The sequence below is a fragment of the Eschrichtius robustus genome, chromosome 2 (assembly GCF_028021215.1).
Source record: "Eschrichtius robustus isolate mEscRob2 chromosome 2, mEscRob2.pri, whole genome shotgun sequence".
Classification (NCBI taxonomy): domain Eukaryota; kingdom Metazoa; phylum Chordata; class Mammalia; order Artiodactyla; family Eschrichtiidae; genus Eschrichtius; species Eschrichtius robustus.
The window spans coordinates 179024097-179042966 of NC_090825.1; the positions used below are offsets into that span (position 1 = coordinate 179024097).

At 60.0% G+C, this 18870-nt stretch overlaps 2 protein-coding genes and 1 non-coding gene across 5 annotated transcripts; 1 reads left to right on the plus strand and 2 right to left on the minus strand.

Moving 5' to 3' along the window:
- Positions 1-932: 932 nt before the first annotated feature.
- On the minus strand, positions 933-4196 carry KISS1R (KISS1 receptor). The gene is made up of 5 exons (XM_068535076.1): positions 3953-4196; positions 3042-3166; positions 2398-2533; positions 1855-2087; positions 933-1665 (listed from the first exon to the last, which is right to left on the minus strand). Exons 1-5 carry the CDS (start codon positions 4194-4196, stop codon positions 1216-1218), a joined length of 1188 nt encoding a protein of 395 aa, XP_068391177.1. The 3' UTR covers positions 933-1215.
- Positions 4197-7655: 3459 nt separating this feature from the next.
- On the plus strand, positions 7656-16745 carry R3HDM4 (R3H domain containing 4). Of its 3 annotated transcripts, none has more exons than XM_068537439.1 (8): positions 7656-7783; positions 12408-12562; positions 12954-13078; positions 13495-13618; positions 13813-13898; positions 14367-14452; positions 14531-14586; positions 15741-16745. In XM_068537439.1, exons 1-8 carry the CDS (start codon positions 7701-7703, stop codon positions 15842-15844), a joined length of 819 nt encoding a protein of 272 aa, XP_068393540.1. In that variant the 5' UTR covers positions 7656-7700; the 3' UTR covers positions 15845-16745. The 3 variants fall into 3 exon arrangements, with proteins under 3 accessions (XP_068393540.1, XP_068393542.1, XP_068393541.1); XM_068537440.1 differs by lacking the exon at positions 7656-7783 and adding an exon at positions 7822-11105; XM_068537441.1 differs by lacking the exon at positions 14531-14586 and having other exon boundaries at positions 15741-15831.
- A 1779-nt stretch (positions 16746-18524) lies between these two features.
- On the minus strand, positions 18525-18631 carry LOC137760390 (U6 spliceosomal RNA). Its single transcript, XR_011073336.1, has one exon. It is a non-coding gene; the product is annotated as a U6 spliceosomal RNA (small nuclear RNA).
- Between the last annotated feature and the right edge of the window lie 239 nt (positions 18632-18870).

An 18870-nucleotide genomic window follows, 5' to 3' on the forward strand; every position in this document is an offset into this window, starting at 1 on the left:
AGGAAATCCTGCCACTCATTCCCTGAGTTGAGTTTTGGGGGATGGGGCGAGGAGAGGGAGGGAGGTGGGCAGGGTCTGTGGGCAAAGGGGAGATTTCACCCTCATGCCCGGCCTGGTCCAGAGACCAGGACTTGAAGACCAGAACAAGCGAGCTTCAGGCCAATGTCTATGTCAGAATGGAATGGCCTCCCCTTCTCACATAACATCTTTGCAAATTTGGGCTCTTTGGAGACCTAGGATGGCCCCAAATAATTTGGGAGGACGGGGGCCCTCCAAGAGATGGGCGGTTGTCCTTCAGGGTGACTAAGCCTGAGGCCTGCAGGGCCTCACCCTAACCCTCCCCCTGCCCAGCAGGCACACGCAGCTCAACCCACCAAGAGGTGGGTCTGTTCCCCCCACCTTGAATCTGGGTGTGACTCTGACAGCACCCAACAATTCAACGTGGAAGGAGTGAGGCTCTGCGGCTCCCACCTCTACTTGGAAGTTTACGTCAAGGCATAAGCCTGACTTTCCCCAGACTGCCATGTTGGGAGGAAGCCCAGGCAGCCTGTGGAGGAGTGCTTGGTTGCCAGCGTGAGACCAAAGCCTTCTCCGGCCTTCCTGGTCCAGCTGCTAGGTCAGCTACTCACTCAACACCACATGGGTCACAAGAACCGCCCAGCTGAGCCCACTCACCCACCGAATCGTGAGTGGTAATACACTGATGCTGTTCTACGCCTCTCTGTTTTGGGGTGGTTTGTTACGTAGTGCTAATCCTCCGTCTCCCAGGAACAGCTCTGTGCACTGTGCTCCAGGGAGGCCTTATTTATTCAATGACACCCATTATTTTCCAGCCAGGATTCTGGACGCTCACCTGGTAGCAAGAAGAACACCTTTTTATCAATTTTAAGATGCACATCGTGTTCACTTTTTAACATCTCTGAAAATGGCATGAATCTTACAATTTTACAGTCAACTGCAAGGCAGTGTGTGAAAACGTCTATTGATGCTTCCTTGAAAGTTCCAGGAAGTGCCATCAGCAAAGCATCTTCAACTTCAGGAAACACAGAAATAATAATTACAATATCAATAGTGGCAAAGTTGTACAAGAGCGCAAAACATTTTCACTATGATGAACATGGACAAAAATAAAGACATTAATAACAGAACTACAGCAGCTGCTGTTTAAGCAGCTCCTGTTCCAGAGGGGCTCATCTTGATTCCCCCAGAGAGGGCTCAGAGGGGGGCAGCGTGCTCCCTCAGGACACAAAGCCTGCGCGGCCCCAGCCCACCGCTGCCTGGCTTCGGGGTCCTGGCGGGGGCCTGGTGGACGGTCAGGCGGTGCAGCTCCGTTTGGGGGGCGGCCGGGTCCGAGGGTTCCGACCGGCGGGGCCGCCGTGGAGCGCAGGGGCAGACGCGGCGGAAGGCCTGACGGAAGTGGGAGCCCAGGAAGGCGTAGAGCAGGGGGTTCAGCGCCGAGTTGCTGTAGGACATGCAGTGCGCCCAGATCTTGAGCGCGTAAGCTGCGTAGCTGCGCGGATGCCAGGCGCCCGCCGGGCCCAGCGCCTGCAGCACCAGGAACAGCTGGATGGGGCCCCAGCAGGCGGCGAAGAGCAAGACCACGGCCGCCACCAGCCGCGAGACCTTGGCCCGCACAGCGCCCGCTCGCTCCGCCAGCAGCTGCCCCTGGGGAGGGGGGGAGGGGGTAGGAGGGAAGGCGAAGGACCGGCGGGGGCGACACCCAGGGCTCTCCGCTCCTTGCCCCTCTTAAATTCGCTCCCCCGCGCCACCCCGCTCAGATGCACCTCACTCCCCCGCACTGTGCCATCCCCCCACCCCCTGCCCTGCCGCGCCCCCATCCACCCAGCCGCGCACCTGCAGGGCGCTGTCGCCGGGCGCGGGGCGCACGGCGGACCGGCCCAGGTGGCGCAGCATGGCCCCGTAGCAGGCGCAGGTGGCGACCAGCGGCAGCAGGTAGAGCGCCAGCAGGTTGTAGAGCGCGAAGGCGCGCTCGAAGGAGCGGCTGGGGAAGGCCTCGCTGCAGTAGGTGCGCGGTCCGGGCGAGAGGCGATGTAGGGCGAGAACCGGCGCGGACACGGCCGCGGAGCCTGCACCACAGGCCCGGCTGAAGACCTGGCCCGGGGGACGAGGGGCGCGAGGGGGCCCGGGCCCTGGTCTCCCCGGTGCCTCTTACCCTGGTTAGGGTTAGGGTTAGGGCAGCGGACATTGAGCGCCTCCTAGGCGCGCGTCTGCCCGGGTCCGCGCCCTCAGTAGCCCTCGCAGGGAACGCCATTGCGTCCATTTCCCAGATGCAGGAGCGAGGCCCGGGGAGAGGCAGTGAGTGTGTGTGTGGGGTGTGAGCCCAGGGCACGAAAACTTGTCCCCCCCTACCCCGTGCGGCCTCCGCGCTGCACTCACCCGCCCAGATGCTGAGGCTGACAGCCAGCGCCAGGCGGGGCGTGCGGCGGTGCAAGGCGCGCAGCGGGAACACAGTCACGTACCAGCGGTCCACGCTCATGGCGGTCAGGGTGGCGCACGTGGCCTGCACCGAGACCTGGGAGGGCCGGGAGCCCAGCGTTGTGCCCCCCTGCCTGGTCTGGACCTTTCCCTGTCTGCGCCCTCCTTGCGGGTCCCCCACTGTCCAGCCACTCGAATACAGGCAGGACCTGTCCCGGGAGGGTCTCCAGGGCCCACAGGTTGAAGGGGAGGAGAGAGGGGGATGTCAGAGAGGAGCCCAGGGTGGTGGGGGAGGGCGGAGTCATTAGGGGTAGGCTGAGGACCCCAAGACTTGAGACCAGGGGAGGCAGATGCATCCTAGGATCCCGAGACGGGTGGGGCAAGAAGTAGCAGGGCTCCAAGCACCCGCCACCCCACTCCCCGCCCAACCCCCATTGCCCCCGTCTTCCTCCCTCCCACCCAGTCCAGGCTCCACCTGCCCCAGCCCCACCCACCCACCTAGACTCTGTCCCTGCCCCGCCCACCTCCACGCCCAGCAGGAGGTCCGGCCTCGCCCACACCGACTCCTCCCCTGGCTCGCGAACCCCTTCCCCCAGCCCACGCACCTGCTGGATGTAGTTGAGGAACTTGCACATGAAGTCGCCCAGCACCCAGGCAGGCAGCGGGTAGAGCAGAGCGGTGAAGGGCACGCAGCACAGCAGGAACGTCAAGTCTGTGACCGCCAGGTTGGCTGCAGGGGGGGGACGTGCGGGTGCTAGATGTGGGGTGCATCTGCCTAGCCGCCCAGCGCCCTGGCCCAGCCCCCTGGGCCTCGCCTTTGTCCCAGTGACCAGCAGGGTGGCTCGGGAGGCCCCCAGAGAGGTCCCGGCATCCGTGGGCAGAGAAGTTGGGGCACCCTCCTCTCGCCCTTTTATATTTCAAACACCCCCCAGCACGGGCTTCATAGCTGTTCAAGCAGCAGTGGACCCTGCTCACCCCTGTGGGGGTTGCGAGTAGGCCCCCGCCCCTCTGAGCCTCAGTTTTCTTACCTGAAAATTGGGTAGAGTGGTGTTGCCCAACAGCCAACATAGAATGGAGAACACTGACCGAGTACTCAGCCAGGTAGGGCACCCCCATCACACAAATGTGTAAACTGAGCCTCTGGGGCAGAGGGCGCAAACTGTGGGCCCGCGGGCCACGCAGTCTTTCCCCCACTCCTTTTATTCATCGGACACCATGTTATAAGAACCACATTTCAATCGGACATCTTCCTTGAGTGGCATGGCCAGCGCTCCATGGGCCACACTCTCCAACCTCCCTTTTAACTACTCCGGCCACCGTGGAACCCTCCAACGCCAGAGTTTGCGACCTCCAGCCTAAGGTACAGGGACAATAGGGAAAGAACAGGGAGCCCTGCAGGGGAGAGATCCCTATCTGAGAGGACTCCGACGCACCGCTAGGGGCGCCCCTGGCCACTCTGCCCTCGTGGCGACCCCCGGGATGGCCCGCAGGCACCGCGCAGCGCCTCGGCGCTCACCGATGTAGAAGTTGGTCACCGTCCGCATCTGCTTCTGGCGGCAGATGACGAAGATGACAAGCGAGTTCCCTGCCAGGCCCAGCAGCATCAGCGCGCCAAAGAAGAGCGGCACTAGCCAGGCGTCCACGGGCCACGGCGCCGGGGCCGGGCCGTCCGAGTCGTTGGCGCCACAGCCGGGACAGCCGGATGCGTTGGCCAGCGCCCACCAGGACGCGTTGGGCCCGGACGTGGCCAAGGCGCGCATTGCCGCCCTCTTCCTCCCAGCCGCCCTCCGGGATTGCGCCCGGGGATGGGGCAGTGACCCTCCTCCCGGCCGCCCTCCTGGGATGCGCCACAAGGTCTGGAGCGCGGCTTCGCTGGGCTCCGTGGATCCTCCGCTGGCGCTCAGCCGCCGCGCGTTTATACCCCGCATCCCACCGTGTCCCCGCCTTCCCGCCTCTCCGGCAGCCGCTGGCCACTCCCTCCCCTGCCTGTGCCCCTGCGGTTCACCAGCGCAGCACCCTTCTCTCCCATTCCCTCCTCCTCCCACCTTTGGGGTCAGGATAAGAGCACAGGAGGAGGGAGGCTGGAGGAGGGGGTTGGGGCGGAGCAGGGGTGGGGTAGGCTTCCCAGAAGCTGCTGTGGACCCGGGAAGGACCGATCCTACCCCAGGGGAGGGAAGGGTAGAGACCCACCATCAGGAAAAGCAGGGGGACAAAGCCACAGAGTCCAGGGAATGAGGCAGAGGCCATGACTTTGACCTTTCATGGGGCTGGGGCTCCGGGTGGGTGGGCCCCGGCTGGCGGTGAGGTCAGCCCTCAGAGGTCCTCAGTATCTGCTGCCAGGGTTTGCCCCAGGACACTGGCGAGCCATGGAAGGTTCAGGGCAAAGGAGGGATGCCCAGGATCTTGTGGTTAGAAGATGCCTGTTCTTAACCTCAAACAAAACAAAAGAAAAACAAAAACGCAACCAAAACTCAACCTCCTCAGGACTTTGCTGCGAATCAAACCCCTTGAGAGTGTCCACCTCCCACCTAACGGGCACTGATTGGCAGATACCAGCACTGGGACACAGACACCTGTGCTGCTGGTAGTGGGAACCAGGTGGAGGGCAGTTTATAAAGGTTAATGTTGATCCCCAAACCCACACCCAGAAATGTACCCCAGATACTAGCCTGTGAGGCATGAAACAGGGCACTGGGATGTTCTAAGTAGCAGAAGAAAAGATGATGCCATCCGTGTAAAAAAGACTAAAAGGGGGAAAAGAAATGAATAAATATGCATGGGCATCAAAATGCATCAAATATCTCCAGAAGGAAGCACAAGGAGCCTGCGGGGGGAGACAGGCTTCAACATCATTCTTTTTTTTTTTTTAAAGCTAAGCAGTCCATTGCTAATTATTTTTCTTTTTTTTTTTAAATTTATTTTATTTATTTATTTATTTATTTTTGACTGTGTTGGGTCTTCGTCTCGGTGCGAGGGCTTTCTCTAGTTGCGGCAAGCGGGGGCCACTCTTCATCGCGGTGCGCGGGCCTCTCACTGTCGCGGCCTCTCTTGCTGCGGAGCACAGGCTCCAGACACGCAGGCTCAGTAGTTGTGGCTCACGGGCCTAGTTGCTCCACGGCATGTGGGATCTTCCCAGACCAGGGCTCGAACCCGTTTTCCCCTGCATTAGCAGGCAGATTCTCAACCACTGCGCCACCAGGGAAGCCCTCAACATCATTCTTGACAATGGCCTAAAAATTCAGAAAAGGAAAAAAAAAATCCCTTCGGGGTGGTAATGAGGGCCAGGTTAGGATAAGGAGACCCAGGGATACTCGGTGGGCATGGAGGAACTGTCCCGGGGAGGCTGCTGAGTTGAGTGGGCCTGGGAGAGAACTCAGCAGGGGGCTGGACCTTGGAGGGGGGCTTGGCGGGAGGTGGGGTGGGGTGGGGGGTGGTGATTGGCAGCAATGGCTCATGGACTGGCCCAGGGTCTGGGAGGGTGTTAGGAAGGTGAGGACAGGGACTTGGCGGTCCAGTGGTTAAGACTTCCCGCTTCCACTGCAGGGGACACAGGTTCGATCCCGGGTCGGGGATCCCACATGCCGGGCTGCGAGGCCAAAAAAAAAAAAGAAGGTGAGGACAGGAATGAGTGAGGCCCAAGAATCAGGGCAAGGCCCAGGCTGCATCCTGTAGAGTTAGCACATCTATTGAGCAGCTGGTCATCATGGGCCAGAGCCGCAGACCAAACATCCCGGCCCCTAGAGCCCCCACCCAAGCACTCTCCCCAGAGGTACCATCACCCAAGTTGTATCACCTTGATTCTTTCATATTTATCTACATGAGGCCACACACTGTGTGCTTTCTTGGGTCTTGTAATAGTTCCTCCTCCTTTTTCTTTCTTTTTTTCTTTTTTCCCCCTCTTGCTCTTTATATGTTAAAGCAACTGGGTTGTTTGTCCTGTACAATTTCCACCAGGCTGGACTCTTATCGTGGTCCTAGTTCCCCACTTTTCTTGTAGAATGAAGGGTGGATTCTAGATTCTAGAGCAGGTTTAATTCTCTGTTCTTAACCCTCGGGTCAAAAACCAGGTCTGGGGCTTCCCTGGTGGCGCAGTGGTTGAGAATCTGCCTGCCAATGCAGGGAACACGGGTTCGAGCCCTGGTCTGGGAAGATCCCACATGCCGTGGAGCAACTGGGCCCGTGAGCCACAATTACTGAGCCTGCGCGTCTGGAGCCTGTGCTCCGCAGCAAGAGAGGCCGCGACAGTGAGAGGCCTGCGCACCGCGATGAAGAGTGGCCCCCGCTTGCCACAACTGGAGAAAGCCCTTGCACAGAAACGAAGACCCAACACAGCCATAAATAAATAAAAATTAGAAAAAAAAAAACAAAAAAAAAACCCAGGTCTGTCATCAAATGCCCCCCCCGCCCCCCCCCCCACCCCGTCTCATCGGTCTGCCCCTTCTCCTCCACCTCTATTCTGCTCCTCCCCCCTTCACCCAGTACCCTGCTCTGGCCATTCTGGATGCCCCAGGGCCTTTGCACTGACAGTTCCCTCTGCCTGGCACACCCCTCCCACTTTTGCAGGCTGCCAGTCTCCTTTCCAAAGGTCTCCTCTTCCCTAGCCCATGGCGGGGAGGTCCTGTTTGATCACTGCTGGGTCCGGAGAGCACAGCCCCCATCCCAAGGAGAGTGGGCATTTGCTAAATGAATAAACTCTAAAAGGCAGAAGGAGGTGAGGTTAGCTTTGTTCTATTTTTAGAGAAGAGTAGACTGAGGCACCCAGCCAGGACTCCGGAGGCTGCACTTTACGGAGGACAGGGAGGGGTCTGGTGGAAGGAAAGCCCTGTTGGTGCTGGGTGGGGGTAGCATGGGTCATTTCATCTGTCCAAGCCTCTGAAAAGGACGTCCGCTTCCTTCCTCCCTCCCCAGGCCTCAATTTCGCCATCTGTCCCCCTAGGGATGGGTGCCGTGCCCACAGCCCCGCCTGGGCGCAGGACAGGCGCGGCCTTCTGCCCCGGTTTCCCCGGGGCTGGGTGCCCCCGCCTCAGTGTCCCTGTCCGTGCCTCGGGGCTGGGTGTCCCCCGCCTCAGTGTCCCCGTCCTTGCCCCGGGGCCGGGTGTCCCCGGCCCGCAGCTCGGGTCCGGCCGGGACGTGGCCGCGACCCCCACCCGGCGCGTCCAGCCTCCAGGCTCCGCCCCGCCCCGCCTCCGGGCGCCCGTCACTTCCTGCCCGGCCCCGAGAAGGCCTTGCCGGGCGGCGGCGACAGCGGCGGCGGCGTGCAAGCTATGGTCGCGCTGGAGAACCCGGAGGGCGGCCCGGAGGAGGCGGCGGCGGCGGCGGGGGTCGCCCCGGGCGGGCGGCGGACGCTGTGAGCGCGGCCGGCGGGCGGGCGGGGCGCGCTTCCGGGCTCCGGGGCCCCCTCCTCTTACCCCCTCCCGGGCTGCAGCCACCGGCCCGCCCCGCCCCCTTTCCTGGGGGGTACCCCACTCGGGTGGAGCGGGGTGGTGGGCTTTGTTGTCAGTGGGTGTTTCCCGGGGAAACCCCATCCCCGTACTCCCGGGTCTTTGCCGGGGCGCAGGGGGCACCCCCGTGTCCGCGTGTGCGGACCCCCGGCGCTGAAGTCCCCGAGCTTCGGGGGTCCTGGGCGCCGCGTCGGGTGAGGCAGTGCCGCTGCGCGCGGTGTACCCGGAATCCGCGCTGGTGGTGTTCTGGGTAGTTACCCACTTGCGGCTGTTCCTGTCCCCCAGCCGGGGGTTTACCCCCGAGCCAGTCCTGTGTACCCGGCGGGGTTGTGAGCCCCCCACCTCCCGGTGGACGCGCTCTTTGTTTTTCTCCGGCCCCATATGGGTATGCCCCCCTCCCCCAGGTTCGCAGATCTCTTTCTAACCCGAGTGTTGATGCAGAAACCCAGGTGGTCCACCCTGGCTGCTGGGGTTTCATTTCTGCTCCTTCGTGTGCCCGTCCGAGTGGCCCCGGGCAGGCTGTTACCCCTTCGGTGCCTCGGTTTCCCCATCTGAAAATGAAATAACAGCGGCCTTCTCTTTGAGGGGCTGGGGTCAGTGACCCTGCACTTGGAGGTGCCCAACAAAGTGGAGTGTCCATTCTTTAATAATTATCTTAAATAGTTTACTATTGTAGGTGTTTTATTATTTTAAAATAATTTTCTCATTTTGGTATTTTGTGATTGCTTTATTATTATTATATTTGTTATTACTTTATTGTTATTATTACCCAGAAGCTGTACTGGTCTCTACAGATGTGGTTATCTACCCTCTTTTAAGGGGCCTTAACCACTCAAAGTGGGTATTTACCTGCCAGGTGGGTCCCTCCAACCTGCCCCCATCCCCCCTCACCTCCATGCCCGGGGGGGGGGGGGGGGGGAGGGGGGTTGCTGCTCCTCCTGTCTGCCCACCCCAGCCTGAGTCACCTCCGCTCTGAGCCCTCCTTGGTTTCCTGCTAGAGAAAGTAGGTTCCTCTTTGGCCTGTTCCTGGGGGAGGGGCAGGTGCCAGAGAGGGGGTGTGTTTGTCTAGGGGAGTGGGTGTCAAAGGCCCCATCTCAAAACCCGCAGGGAGAATTGGGGGAGGCAAAGGAACCTGTCCTCCCCAAACTCAACCTGACTTAGCAGCTGTTTCCACTGTCGGGCCTGTCCGCCTCTGTTGGACGCTGGCCCCTGCCATGGTGCAGACATTTCCCAAGGCCTGCTGGGTCCAGGAAGCCTCCGGTGCCCCGTCTGGGCGGTCAGTTTCCCCATCTGTAAAGTGGTCTCTTTGGGTGGCTGGGGAAGCAGATGAACTGGCCCTCGTGAGTGTGTAAACAGAAGTTCGGGTATTCATTCAACAAACAGCTATTGAGCACCTGCCGTGGGCCAGGTGCTGGGGACACAGGAGCGGCCGAGAGGGACCCTGTCCTTATCGTGCGGGTTAGTGAAGGAGGTGAGAATCAGGAGTAAACAAGTATGAGGACCAGCTGGTTTCTGATGCCAATCGGTGAAGCCGGAAACGGGGCTGATTGGGCTAGTTGCGGGGTGGGGCAGTTTCTCCCAGGAGGTAACTTTTGAGCTGGGACCAGAAGGAGCCAGAGAAAGGGTTCTTCAGGCAGGAGGCTGAGCACATGCAAAGGCCCTGAGGCGGGCCGTTCCAGATTGCGATGCAGTAAAAGGGCCCTGTGCCTGGAGCAGGGGCCATGAGGCAGAGAGAGATGGGTGTTGATGTTCTGATGTGGATGTATTTTATATAAAGTTTATGCTGTCCTCCACACCTCCTCCCCAACGTTCATTACAAATCTGCTGCCCCCTCCACCTGCCCTCTCTGTGGCTCCAGGCTCTGCAGTCTGCCCCAGGCTCCTCCTGGAATCTGCTGGAATCCGAGAGGGTAGTGAGGCCCCAGGAGGCCTGTGGGACCAGGCACCAGACCTGCAATGCCAGGCCAGGGAGAGGCTGGGCGTTGTCCTGAGGGTGCTGGGGAGCCACAGGTGATGGTGGAGCAGGTCTGGGAGCAGCTGGATCTTAGTCCAGTGGGCTGTGGTCTGAGGGGTCCAGCGAGACCTGAGTTTGATCCCCTCTGACCACTGTGGCCCCAGAGGGAAGCGGGAGGCTGGATGGTTCAGGGGAGTGGTCCTGTTCAGACCAGGTTCGAATCCTGGTTCCACCCCGGGTCCCGAGGTGACAGGGAGCCCCATTTCTTGGAGCCCCACGTCCTGAGGGCCCGAGCTCTCTCACTGAGTCCCACCCTGCTCTGAGGTTCCCCGACAGCTCCCCCCGGATGTGGTCCTGTTATCTGCCCTGCCAGGCCACTGTCCTGGCCTCCGTCCAGCTGCGGGGTGGAGACACAGGCCCTGGAGCCACAGCGAGGCCACGGCTGAATCTGGAGCTTGGGGTGGGGGTGCCTGGGCCTCAGGAAGGTTGCATCCAGCCTCAGAGTTGTGGGCTCTGTGCTGACTTGAGTTGCCCTGCCCTGTCCCAGCTGCCCTCTTTGCAGCTGTGGGGTCTCGGGGTAATGACTTTGCTCCTCGGTTTGCAAATCTGTATAACAGGCATCAGAACAATAGTACTTGCCTCCTGGGGTGATGGTGAAGGCGATCGCTTAACCAGGCTATGATCAATGGTGTGGTCCAGGGGGTGAGCTCCCAGTCACAGGAGGAAACCAAACAGGTGGCAGCTTGGGGAAAGGTATGTGTCCTGGTTCCTCTTGGCTCTGAGTGCCCCTTTCCAGACCAGCAGGGGCCATTGTTATCCCCACTTTGCAGAGAAAGAGCTGAGGCTCCAGGTCACACAGTGAAGTGTCCGTCGTAGCTGGGATTCAAACTCAGGGCTGAGCTTCCAGGCTCTACCCCTGCCTGCGTGTCTCCTAGTCTCCTATTTTTTTTTTTTTTTTTTGCTGCACTACGCAGCTTGTGGGATCTTCTTTCCCCGACCAGGGATTGAACCCTGGCCCCGGCAGTGAAAACGCCGAATTCTAACCACTGGTTGTGTGTCTCCTATTGATGGGTACTTGTGCCTGCATGAGTTTACCCATCAGATAATTTTTCATAGATTTTTGCCTGAAGTGCCATCCATGGAGCCTGCCCCACTCCGACCTCAGACAGGGCTGAGGCTCATCAGCCTATTTGCTTCGTGATCAAGATGTAACAGCCTTTCTGGCCGGGGCAAAAAACTTAAGGCTGGGGACTCTTTACATATGTATAGACTTTGGTGAGTGTGGGCTTCAATCCTAACCTCTTTGAGGCACCTTGTCCCACTGTCCTAGGGCTTCATGGCGTTTTCTAGTGCCTGTTTGTGGGGCAGGGGTCATGCTTTTCTGTTTAATTTGTGTCTTGGGAACTTTGAACACTAGGAAAGTTTGGGTGGAATTCTGGACTCTGGGTTCTACTCAGTCTTGGAATCGTGAGATTTTGCTGGAGACCTGATTGGGCAGTTATTTTTTTGAGCAACTACGGTATGCCAGGCAGGGCTACAGTGGACACCAAACCCTGCCCTCATGGAGATCACGGTGGGTGGTGGGCAGGGTGGTAGAACGTGTGGCCATCAGGAGAACAGAGCAGTGAGGGGCCGGGGTCCCCCTGAGGAGGTTTGAGCAGAGGCCAAAAGGAGATGGGAGTGAGCCATTCGGAGCCTGGGGTGTGGGCACCAGGCGGGGGCGCAGCTGGTGCAGAGGCCCAGAGGCCGGGCTGCCTGGCGGGTTGGAGCAGAGGCGCAGGGTGAGGAGGGGGAATCCTGGCACCCTAGACCCTCTTAGGCTCAGAGTCCACCACTGGCTCCCCAGCGTGAGGGTTTCTGAGCCGGGTGGGACCCTCCTCTCAGCCTGTGGTCAGGGGCTGACCGGGGAGGACGCCCTGCAGCTTCTTTCCCGGAAGTTTCCATTCAATATCCCCCCCCCCCCCCCCGCGTGGCCACCTGCCGCCTGGCCCTCGGGTCCCCAGCGAGAGGCCTGCCTGGGCCGCTAATCCGTCTCCAGGATTAGTGCCCGGTGCTCGGGGTGGGGGTGGGGAGCCACTCTGTCCGCCTCCCCCATCCAGCAAGGGGGCCCCTGGGGCATGAGTCAGGTGGGCGGGGGCATCACCTTAGCTCCTGGGGGCCGTTTTCTGGGTTATCTTCTGTTGGAGGCATGGGGTTGGGGGTGAGGGAATGCTCCATCAAATGAAGTCTCGAGAAACTCCCAGAGGAGGGAGACTCTGGGCCTCACCAGCTTGCAGCTCAAACCTGGAAGCCTGGGGGAGTGGGCAGCAGCTTTCTTGGCCTCCCACCCAATGTGTGGCTCCCCTTCTCCGAGCCTTGGTTTACTAACCTGTCCTCCACGGTACCTGCTTCCCGGGTGATGTGACGATGAGACACAATGACATTTTAAGGGCTGCACATGTGATAGGGGGTGAGCTTCCCATTGTGGAGGGAGACCAAGCAGGGGATGGCTGTGAGAGAGTGGCGATGGTAGGGTTGTGCCTGGGCGTCCTGGTCTGTCTTGGCCCTGAGGACTGCCCCCCAACACCCGGCCCACAGGCCCCTTCCGGGCTGCCTGCCCGCTCTAGCTGGCTCCCAGGTGAAGAGGCTCTCGGCCTCCAAGCGGAAACAACACTTCATCAACCAGGCTGTGCGGAACTCAGACCTCGTGCCCAAGGCCAAGGGGCGGAAGAGCCTCCAGCGCCTGGAGAACAGTGAGCGGGGGCTGAGGGGCGCCTCCTGGGGGCTCCTAGGCCTCAGACAGCAATGGTGTGCATGTTCTGTTATCTGAGCCTGGCCCTGAGCTGGACAACGAGAGGGAGCTCTGGGCATTGGAGCTGGGGCTTTAAAGGAGGTGTAGGAGTTCAACAAGCCAAGCCTGGGAGAGGTAGGAGGAGTTCTGGAGGCTGGACGGTTCCTGTGCCTTCTGGGAAAGACAGCTGGAGCGTGGAGGAGGGGAGGCTGGTGAGAGTAAAGGCCCTAAATATAGAGGTGTGGGGGAGGAAACATGGTCCTCTGGACCCCATGGAGCCTGGTGGGGGGGGGGCCCGAGGGGAGGGGGCCTGAATGCAACCCCCAGCCCAGAGACCGTCTGCTTCCATCTAGCCCAGTACCTCCTGACCTTGCTGGAGACAGACGGAGGCACACCTGGCCTGGAGGATGGGGACCTGGCGCCCCCTGCAGCACCCAGCATCTTTGCAGAGGCCTGCAGCAACGAGACCTATGTCGAGGTGGGGCCCCGTTTCCTGCCCTGGGTTCCCCCGCCCACCACCAGGCACTGCCTATGCTGGACCCTGTGCCAGGAGCACCCATCCCCTCCCTGGTTCCTTGATGAACGCCCCGGGGTCTCCCTCCAGAGGCCTGAAACCCACCCACCCCAGAACCTTCCAGCACCCATGGTTCATCTGCTTATCACACTTGGAATTACTGATGTGATTGGGGGTGTGTTTGGTTCATTTCGGTTCCCCGCCCCACACAGGTGGGTCCGCAAGTGCCCCACGAACTCCTGGCCGGCCCAGTGGTCACATGTGTGCACAAGGAGTATTTCTGTGCACTTGTGGCCCCCCCAATGTGCATTAGCCAAATGGGGAAACTGAGGCTCGGGGGCTTGCAGTCATTAGTCAGGGCCTGCCTGCCTCTCTTCCAGGTCTGGAACGACTTCATGAACCGCTCTGGGGAGGAGCAGGAGCGGGTTCTCCGCTACCTGGAGAATGAGGGCAAGAGCAAGGCGCGCAGGAGGGGGCCTGCCCGCGGGGAAGACCGGCGGAGAGGTGGGCCTGGGTCGGGGTTGGGGGTGTGGGGCAGAGGTATGATGGGGGGCCCGGCCTGGTGTGGGAGGGCGGGGCCGGGGCAGGTGGGGAGGAGCCCGGTGTGTGGGTGGGGCCGGGCAGGTGGGAGGAGCCTGGTGTGTGGGCAGGGCCTGCGGCTCACTCCCATCTCTGCCCCACTGCATGGACTCTTGCAGAGGACCCGGCCTACACGCCCCGCGAGTGCTTCCAGCGTATCAGCCGGCGTCTACGAGCCGTTCTCAAGCGGAGCCGTATTCCCATGGTGAGTACCAGGCCCGGCCTTGGCCTTGTCTCTTTCCACTTGCCTGGTCTTTTTTGAAGGCCCTTTTTCTCAGCTTCTCAATCAGGGGCGGAGTGAGGGGAGACCAGTAACCCAGTGAACGTGGTGTGATGGAGCAGACAGGGCAGGATACAGACTAGTGAGATCCGAGTGCAGGACCCAGGGCTGGGCAAGGGTTCTCCTTGAGGGTGGGAGGGACAGGGACAATGAAGGTGGGTATTGAAGGATGTGTAGGAGTTCACCAGGCCAAAGACTCAGAGATTCAAAGGTGTGGATGTGTCTGAGTGCCTGGTATCCTTGGAAACGGTTAAGTAGCCTCATGTAGTGAATCAGAGGCCACATTTGGACCCAGGGCTTCGGGCTCCAGAGGCTGTCATGGATGTGGGGGGCCTGGACATCTTGGCTAGGGTGCCACAGTCGGCCTGACCCCTGGGCCTGTCTCTCCTGCAGGAGACGCTGGAGACCTGGGAGGAGCGGCTGCTGAGGTTCTTCTCTGTGTCCCCCCAGGCCGTGTACACGGCCATGCTGGACAACAGGTGACTGGGTGGGTGGGGGTGGGCGCGGTGAGCTCCCCCGGTGTCTGGCTCTGGCCACTCAGCATCCATTCCCTGCAGCTTTGAGAGGCTCCTGCTTCACGCCATCTGCCAGTACATGGACCTCATCTCAGCCAGTAAGTGCCTGGCGGCCCCTGGGACCCCAGTTGGCTGATTCAGTCTGGGGGAAACCAAGGCTGGGCTTCCCCGGGGCCTGCTTACCCGGTGGCAGGCTTTGGAAGAGGAGGGACAGCGTGAACACAGAGGCGGCAGTGCGATGCTGCCTTAATTCATCAGAAGCACCTGTACCTCTGGCCCCACGATGGATGACGCTGTGCACACAGACACCCCTCCATCTGCATCTTCAGGGCTGGGGAGAGAGGGGCCTGTGTGGGTCTGATGAAGCTGGGCCTCCAGGGACCCCGAGATGAGATGAGGGGACCCCGATGTCTGCAGAGTTCGCATTTAGCTATAGCCCCCCTCCACTGTGCCACACATGTGACTTCTGGCAAGTCCCTCCTCCAGGGGCCTGTGTGCCCCTTTTACGATGGAAGTGATCTTGGGACACAGTCCCCCCCATGGAGGGTCCTCGCAGACCCTCGCTGGCCCTCGGCATCCCATCGGGTCCTCTCTCTCCTCGCCCGTCTCTCTGCCTCCTGCCTGGAGTTGCTGAGGAGACAGTTTCCATGGCAACCCCAGGATGGTTCCTCTCAGGCTGCCTGGGAGGGAGATGCAGCCCCCACACTTGCTTTTGTTCCCACTGACTCGGGATGGAGGGGCTGCGCTGGGGGTGCCTCTCTGCGGGTGTGGAGCCGTGGCCTGAACACAGGAGGCGGGGCCTGGCAAGATGGGGAGCAGGGGAGAGGGAGCCGCCGGGCCAGAGGCTGGGAGGTGGGCCCAGCTTGGGTTGTGTATGGCTATGGTTCAGGTTTTGGGGTGACGGGAGGTGGGTGAAGGGAGGTTGGTGGGGCCTGGGCCACCGGGGGCCTAGGTGATTCCCTCTGAGGGCAGGGATGGAGGTGGGAGACCAAGGGTCAGGGCGGGACCCTCGTTCAGTCCCCCTGGCCTCGGGCCAGTGTGTCTCGGTGGTGCGTGCGTCTCTGTGCCCGTAGGACACGGGATAAGTAATGGGAGAGGAAGGAACAGCTCGAGCTGCTCTCAGCGCCTGGCCTGGCACCTGGGGGGTCGGGGCAGCCCAGCTCGTGGGGACCCGGGGCAGGACAGGCCGAGGGCTGGGCTCCTGTGTGCCACAACCCTCGCCTTCCTCCGTGTCTTGCCTGTCCCCCGGCAGGTGGTGACCTGGAGGGCAAGCGGCAGATGAAGGTCAGCAATCGGCACCTGGACTTCCTGCCTCCGGGGCTGCTCCTGTCCGCGTACCTGGAGCAGCGTAGCTGATGGCGGCCCTGCCCCCGGCCCCGCCTCCCCAGTGCCAAGACCTCCCGTACCGTCGCTAAAATATCTTTATTATTTTTAGAATTTTCCTTTGGAAACGTGCTCTCCCCCTTGGGGTGGCTCCCGCACCCCACCCCTTCCCCGCCCAGCTTTCCGGGTTAAAGCTGGCGGCTGGGCTGCCCCGCACGAGCACAATCCGCCCTACTCCCGCCCCGGGGCTTAGACTCGGGAGGAGACACCCGGCCTGGTCACTTCCCTGTCCCTTCCTGGGTCAGCGTTTTTGGCCCCGTGTGAAGCTTAAGCAAGGAGGGAGAGGCTGGGTTTTTATCATTTTTAATGAATTTGGCGTGATTTGTTGTAGATTTTTAAATTTCCCTTTTGAGAAAAAAACCCAAAAACTCGCCCCAAGTGATAAATTAGGGGGCTTCATTCCAGTCCCTGCTTGACCCTCTCCCAGTTTTGGCTTGGGTGGAGGGTCCCCTTGCCCTGGGAGCATTTCGTTTTGTGCGCGTGTGCGCGTGTGCGTGTGCATGTGTGTGCCCCGCAACCCAGGATGGAAGCTGCGTCTTAAAGGCTGGTGTCACCCTCTTTTTGGAATGTGTGTTGCCCTCCCCGCTCCCCTTTGGTGGCTGTTAGGGCCCCGTCTGCTCTACACACCCTGCTCCCTTCATACTGAGGATCTGGGACTTCCAGCCAGAAGCCTCCACCCTCAGACTGTCCTGTTCCTTTCTCCATGTCCCCTTGCCCCTGCCCCCAGCCTGGCTCTGGGGTGTCCTCGTGCTGGTCACCCCGGCCTGGCACAGGAAGCAGGGCTGGAGGCTGCACCCCTGCCCTGCACCCCCGTGTGTGTGGCTAGTTGTGCTTTGGGAAAAGTGGAGCGTTCAATAAATTTCTGGTGCTCTGGTCTGCTGCTGTGGGGTTTTCCTTTGGGGCAGGGCTGGGGGCACGATGGGCACTCACGATGCCCTTGTGTCCTGGTCATTGAGGGTTGCAGGCCTCAGGGGATGAAGCTTGGTTCTGAGTGACACCCCCCGTGGAGGCAGGTGTGTGGGGAGACTCTGCTAGGAGTGGCCCGGCCCTTGGCTCTGCTGCCCTGGCTGGTCCCCTCCCAGGTGCCCAGGCTCAAACCCCAGCTCTGCCACCTCCCAGCTGTGTGACCTCCGAAAAGGTCACTTGTGGGACTTCCCTGGAGGTGGTCCAGTGGTTAAGACGCTGCACTTCCACTGCAGGGCTGCGGGTTCGATCCCTGGTTGGGGAAATAAGATCCCATGTGCCCTGTGGCATGGCCAAAAAAAAAAAGTCACTTGTGTGAGCTTCCTGGGTGGCTGAACAAAATACACCACACTGCAGCTTAAAACCACAGGAGTTTATTGTCGCCTGGTTCTGGAGGCCAGAAATGCAAGATCAAGGTGTGGCAGGGCCATACTCCCTCTAGAGGCTCCAGGGGAGTGTCCTCCCTGCCTCTTCCAGCTTCTAGGGGCTCCGGCCTCCCCTGGCTTGTGGCTGCATCCCTCCAGCCTCTGTCTCCATCTTCACGTGGCCTCCTTCCCGTGTCTTCCTTCTGTGTGTGTCTGGGAACGGCTGTGCATCCTGCAGGATCCCCCAGCCTGGATTATCTGCTGTTCTCCTGTGATCGCGCTGAGGGAAGTTCCCTTCTCACCCGGCCACCTCAGGGGTCCCTGCTGCCCACAGGGCTCCTCTCTACTGACCTCACCCCTGATCTCCTCCACCTCTCTGAAGGCGGAGTATCTATGTTGATTACTGGAAATTCTACAGGGGAGATTTGCCTCTTCCCCTGTGTATTTGTTTATTTAACCATTTATATCAGTACGGACGCGTGGGCATTTACTTTCTAGTTTGGGTTATAATCCAATATTCCTTAATTTTATTCCTCAGGTTGTTCCAGATTCGGCTGCTGGGAGCCCTTTCAGTGGCTCCTGTGTGTCACTGAGGCACTCCCATAGTTGCGGGGTTTTATTTATTCGAGCACCCTCCAGCACCCTCCTTACTTTCTGCCGCTACAAGGTGCACAGGGCTCCTCTGCATATTCCTGCTTCGTCCTAGAACCAGCCGTTTCGCCAAGGAGCCTGGTTCCTTTCCCTGGGGCACCGTTTTAGAAACCAAGATCTGGGTGCTGGGTGTGCTGTCTTCCGTTTTAACAGGCATTTAAAAAGTTCTACACATAGATGTTAAATAACGGAAATCCCAAGGGCTCGTACGGAGGACACAAGGAGATACTTGAGTAACCCGCTTGGAGGCTCCCACCTGTGGAGCGGACCGAATTGCCGGCGCCCACAGGACGGGCTGGGGCTCCGGGCGCGGGTGTCGGGTCTCTGGGGGAGTCCACAGCCTGTCTCCAGAACCGTTCAGGCGAACTGCGTCCTGTCCTGGCCCCTGGCTGGTGCGTGGGTTTTTTCCCCCACCCCGCTACTCCAGCCGGGCCCCCCGAGAGCCCGGCCCCCCGACCTTTGCCCAGGCGGTGCCTGTCCCCCGGTGCACTCTTCCCTGCAATCCTACGAGGTCTTTCTGGAAAAGACCTTTCAAACTGGGGGGAGTCCGACACCAATAGAGCCAACTTTTGCAGGAGGAATTGCGGATGGGGGTGAAATCCAGAGAGACCCTCGATGCGTTAAGTCGCTTATAGAGCCCAGTTATAACACCGCGGATAACCAAACGAAAAAGGCAAAATATGGAACGCTTCACGAATTTGCGTGTCATCCTTGCGCAGGGGCCATGCTAATCTTCTCTGTATCGTTCCAATTTTAGTATATGTGCTGCCGAAGCAAGCACAGTACGACATTTGACCCCAGAGCTATTTAGAGTGCACAGGATATACTCTTTTACACTAAGGGCGAACTCCATTAGAAAAACCGATTCAGCAATTCGTCTCTTCTTTTATGATATTAGTGCAACAATACCTTAAACAAATGGGGTCATTCACTGAAATTGAGAAAGTGATTTTTGTTCTACCAAATATGACTCAGGTGGCTGCTGGGAATCCATGGTCGCATGCAAATTACACCGGAAGA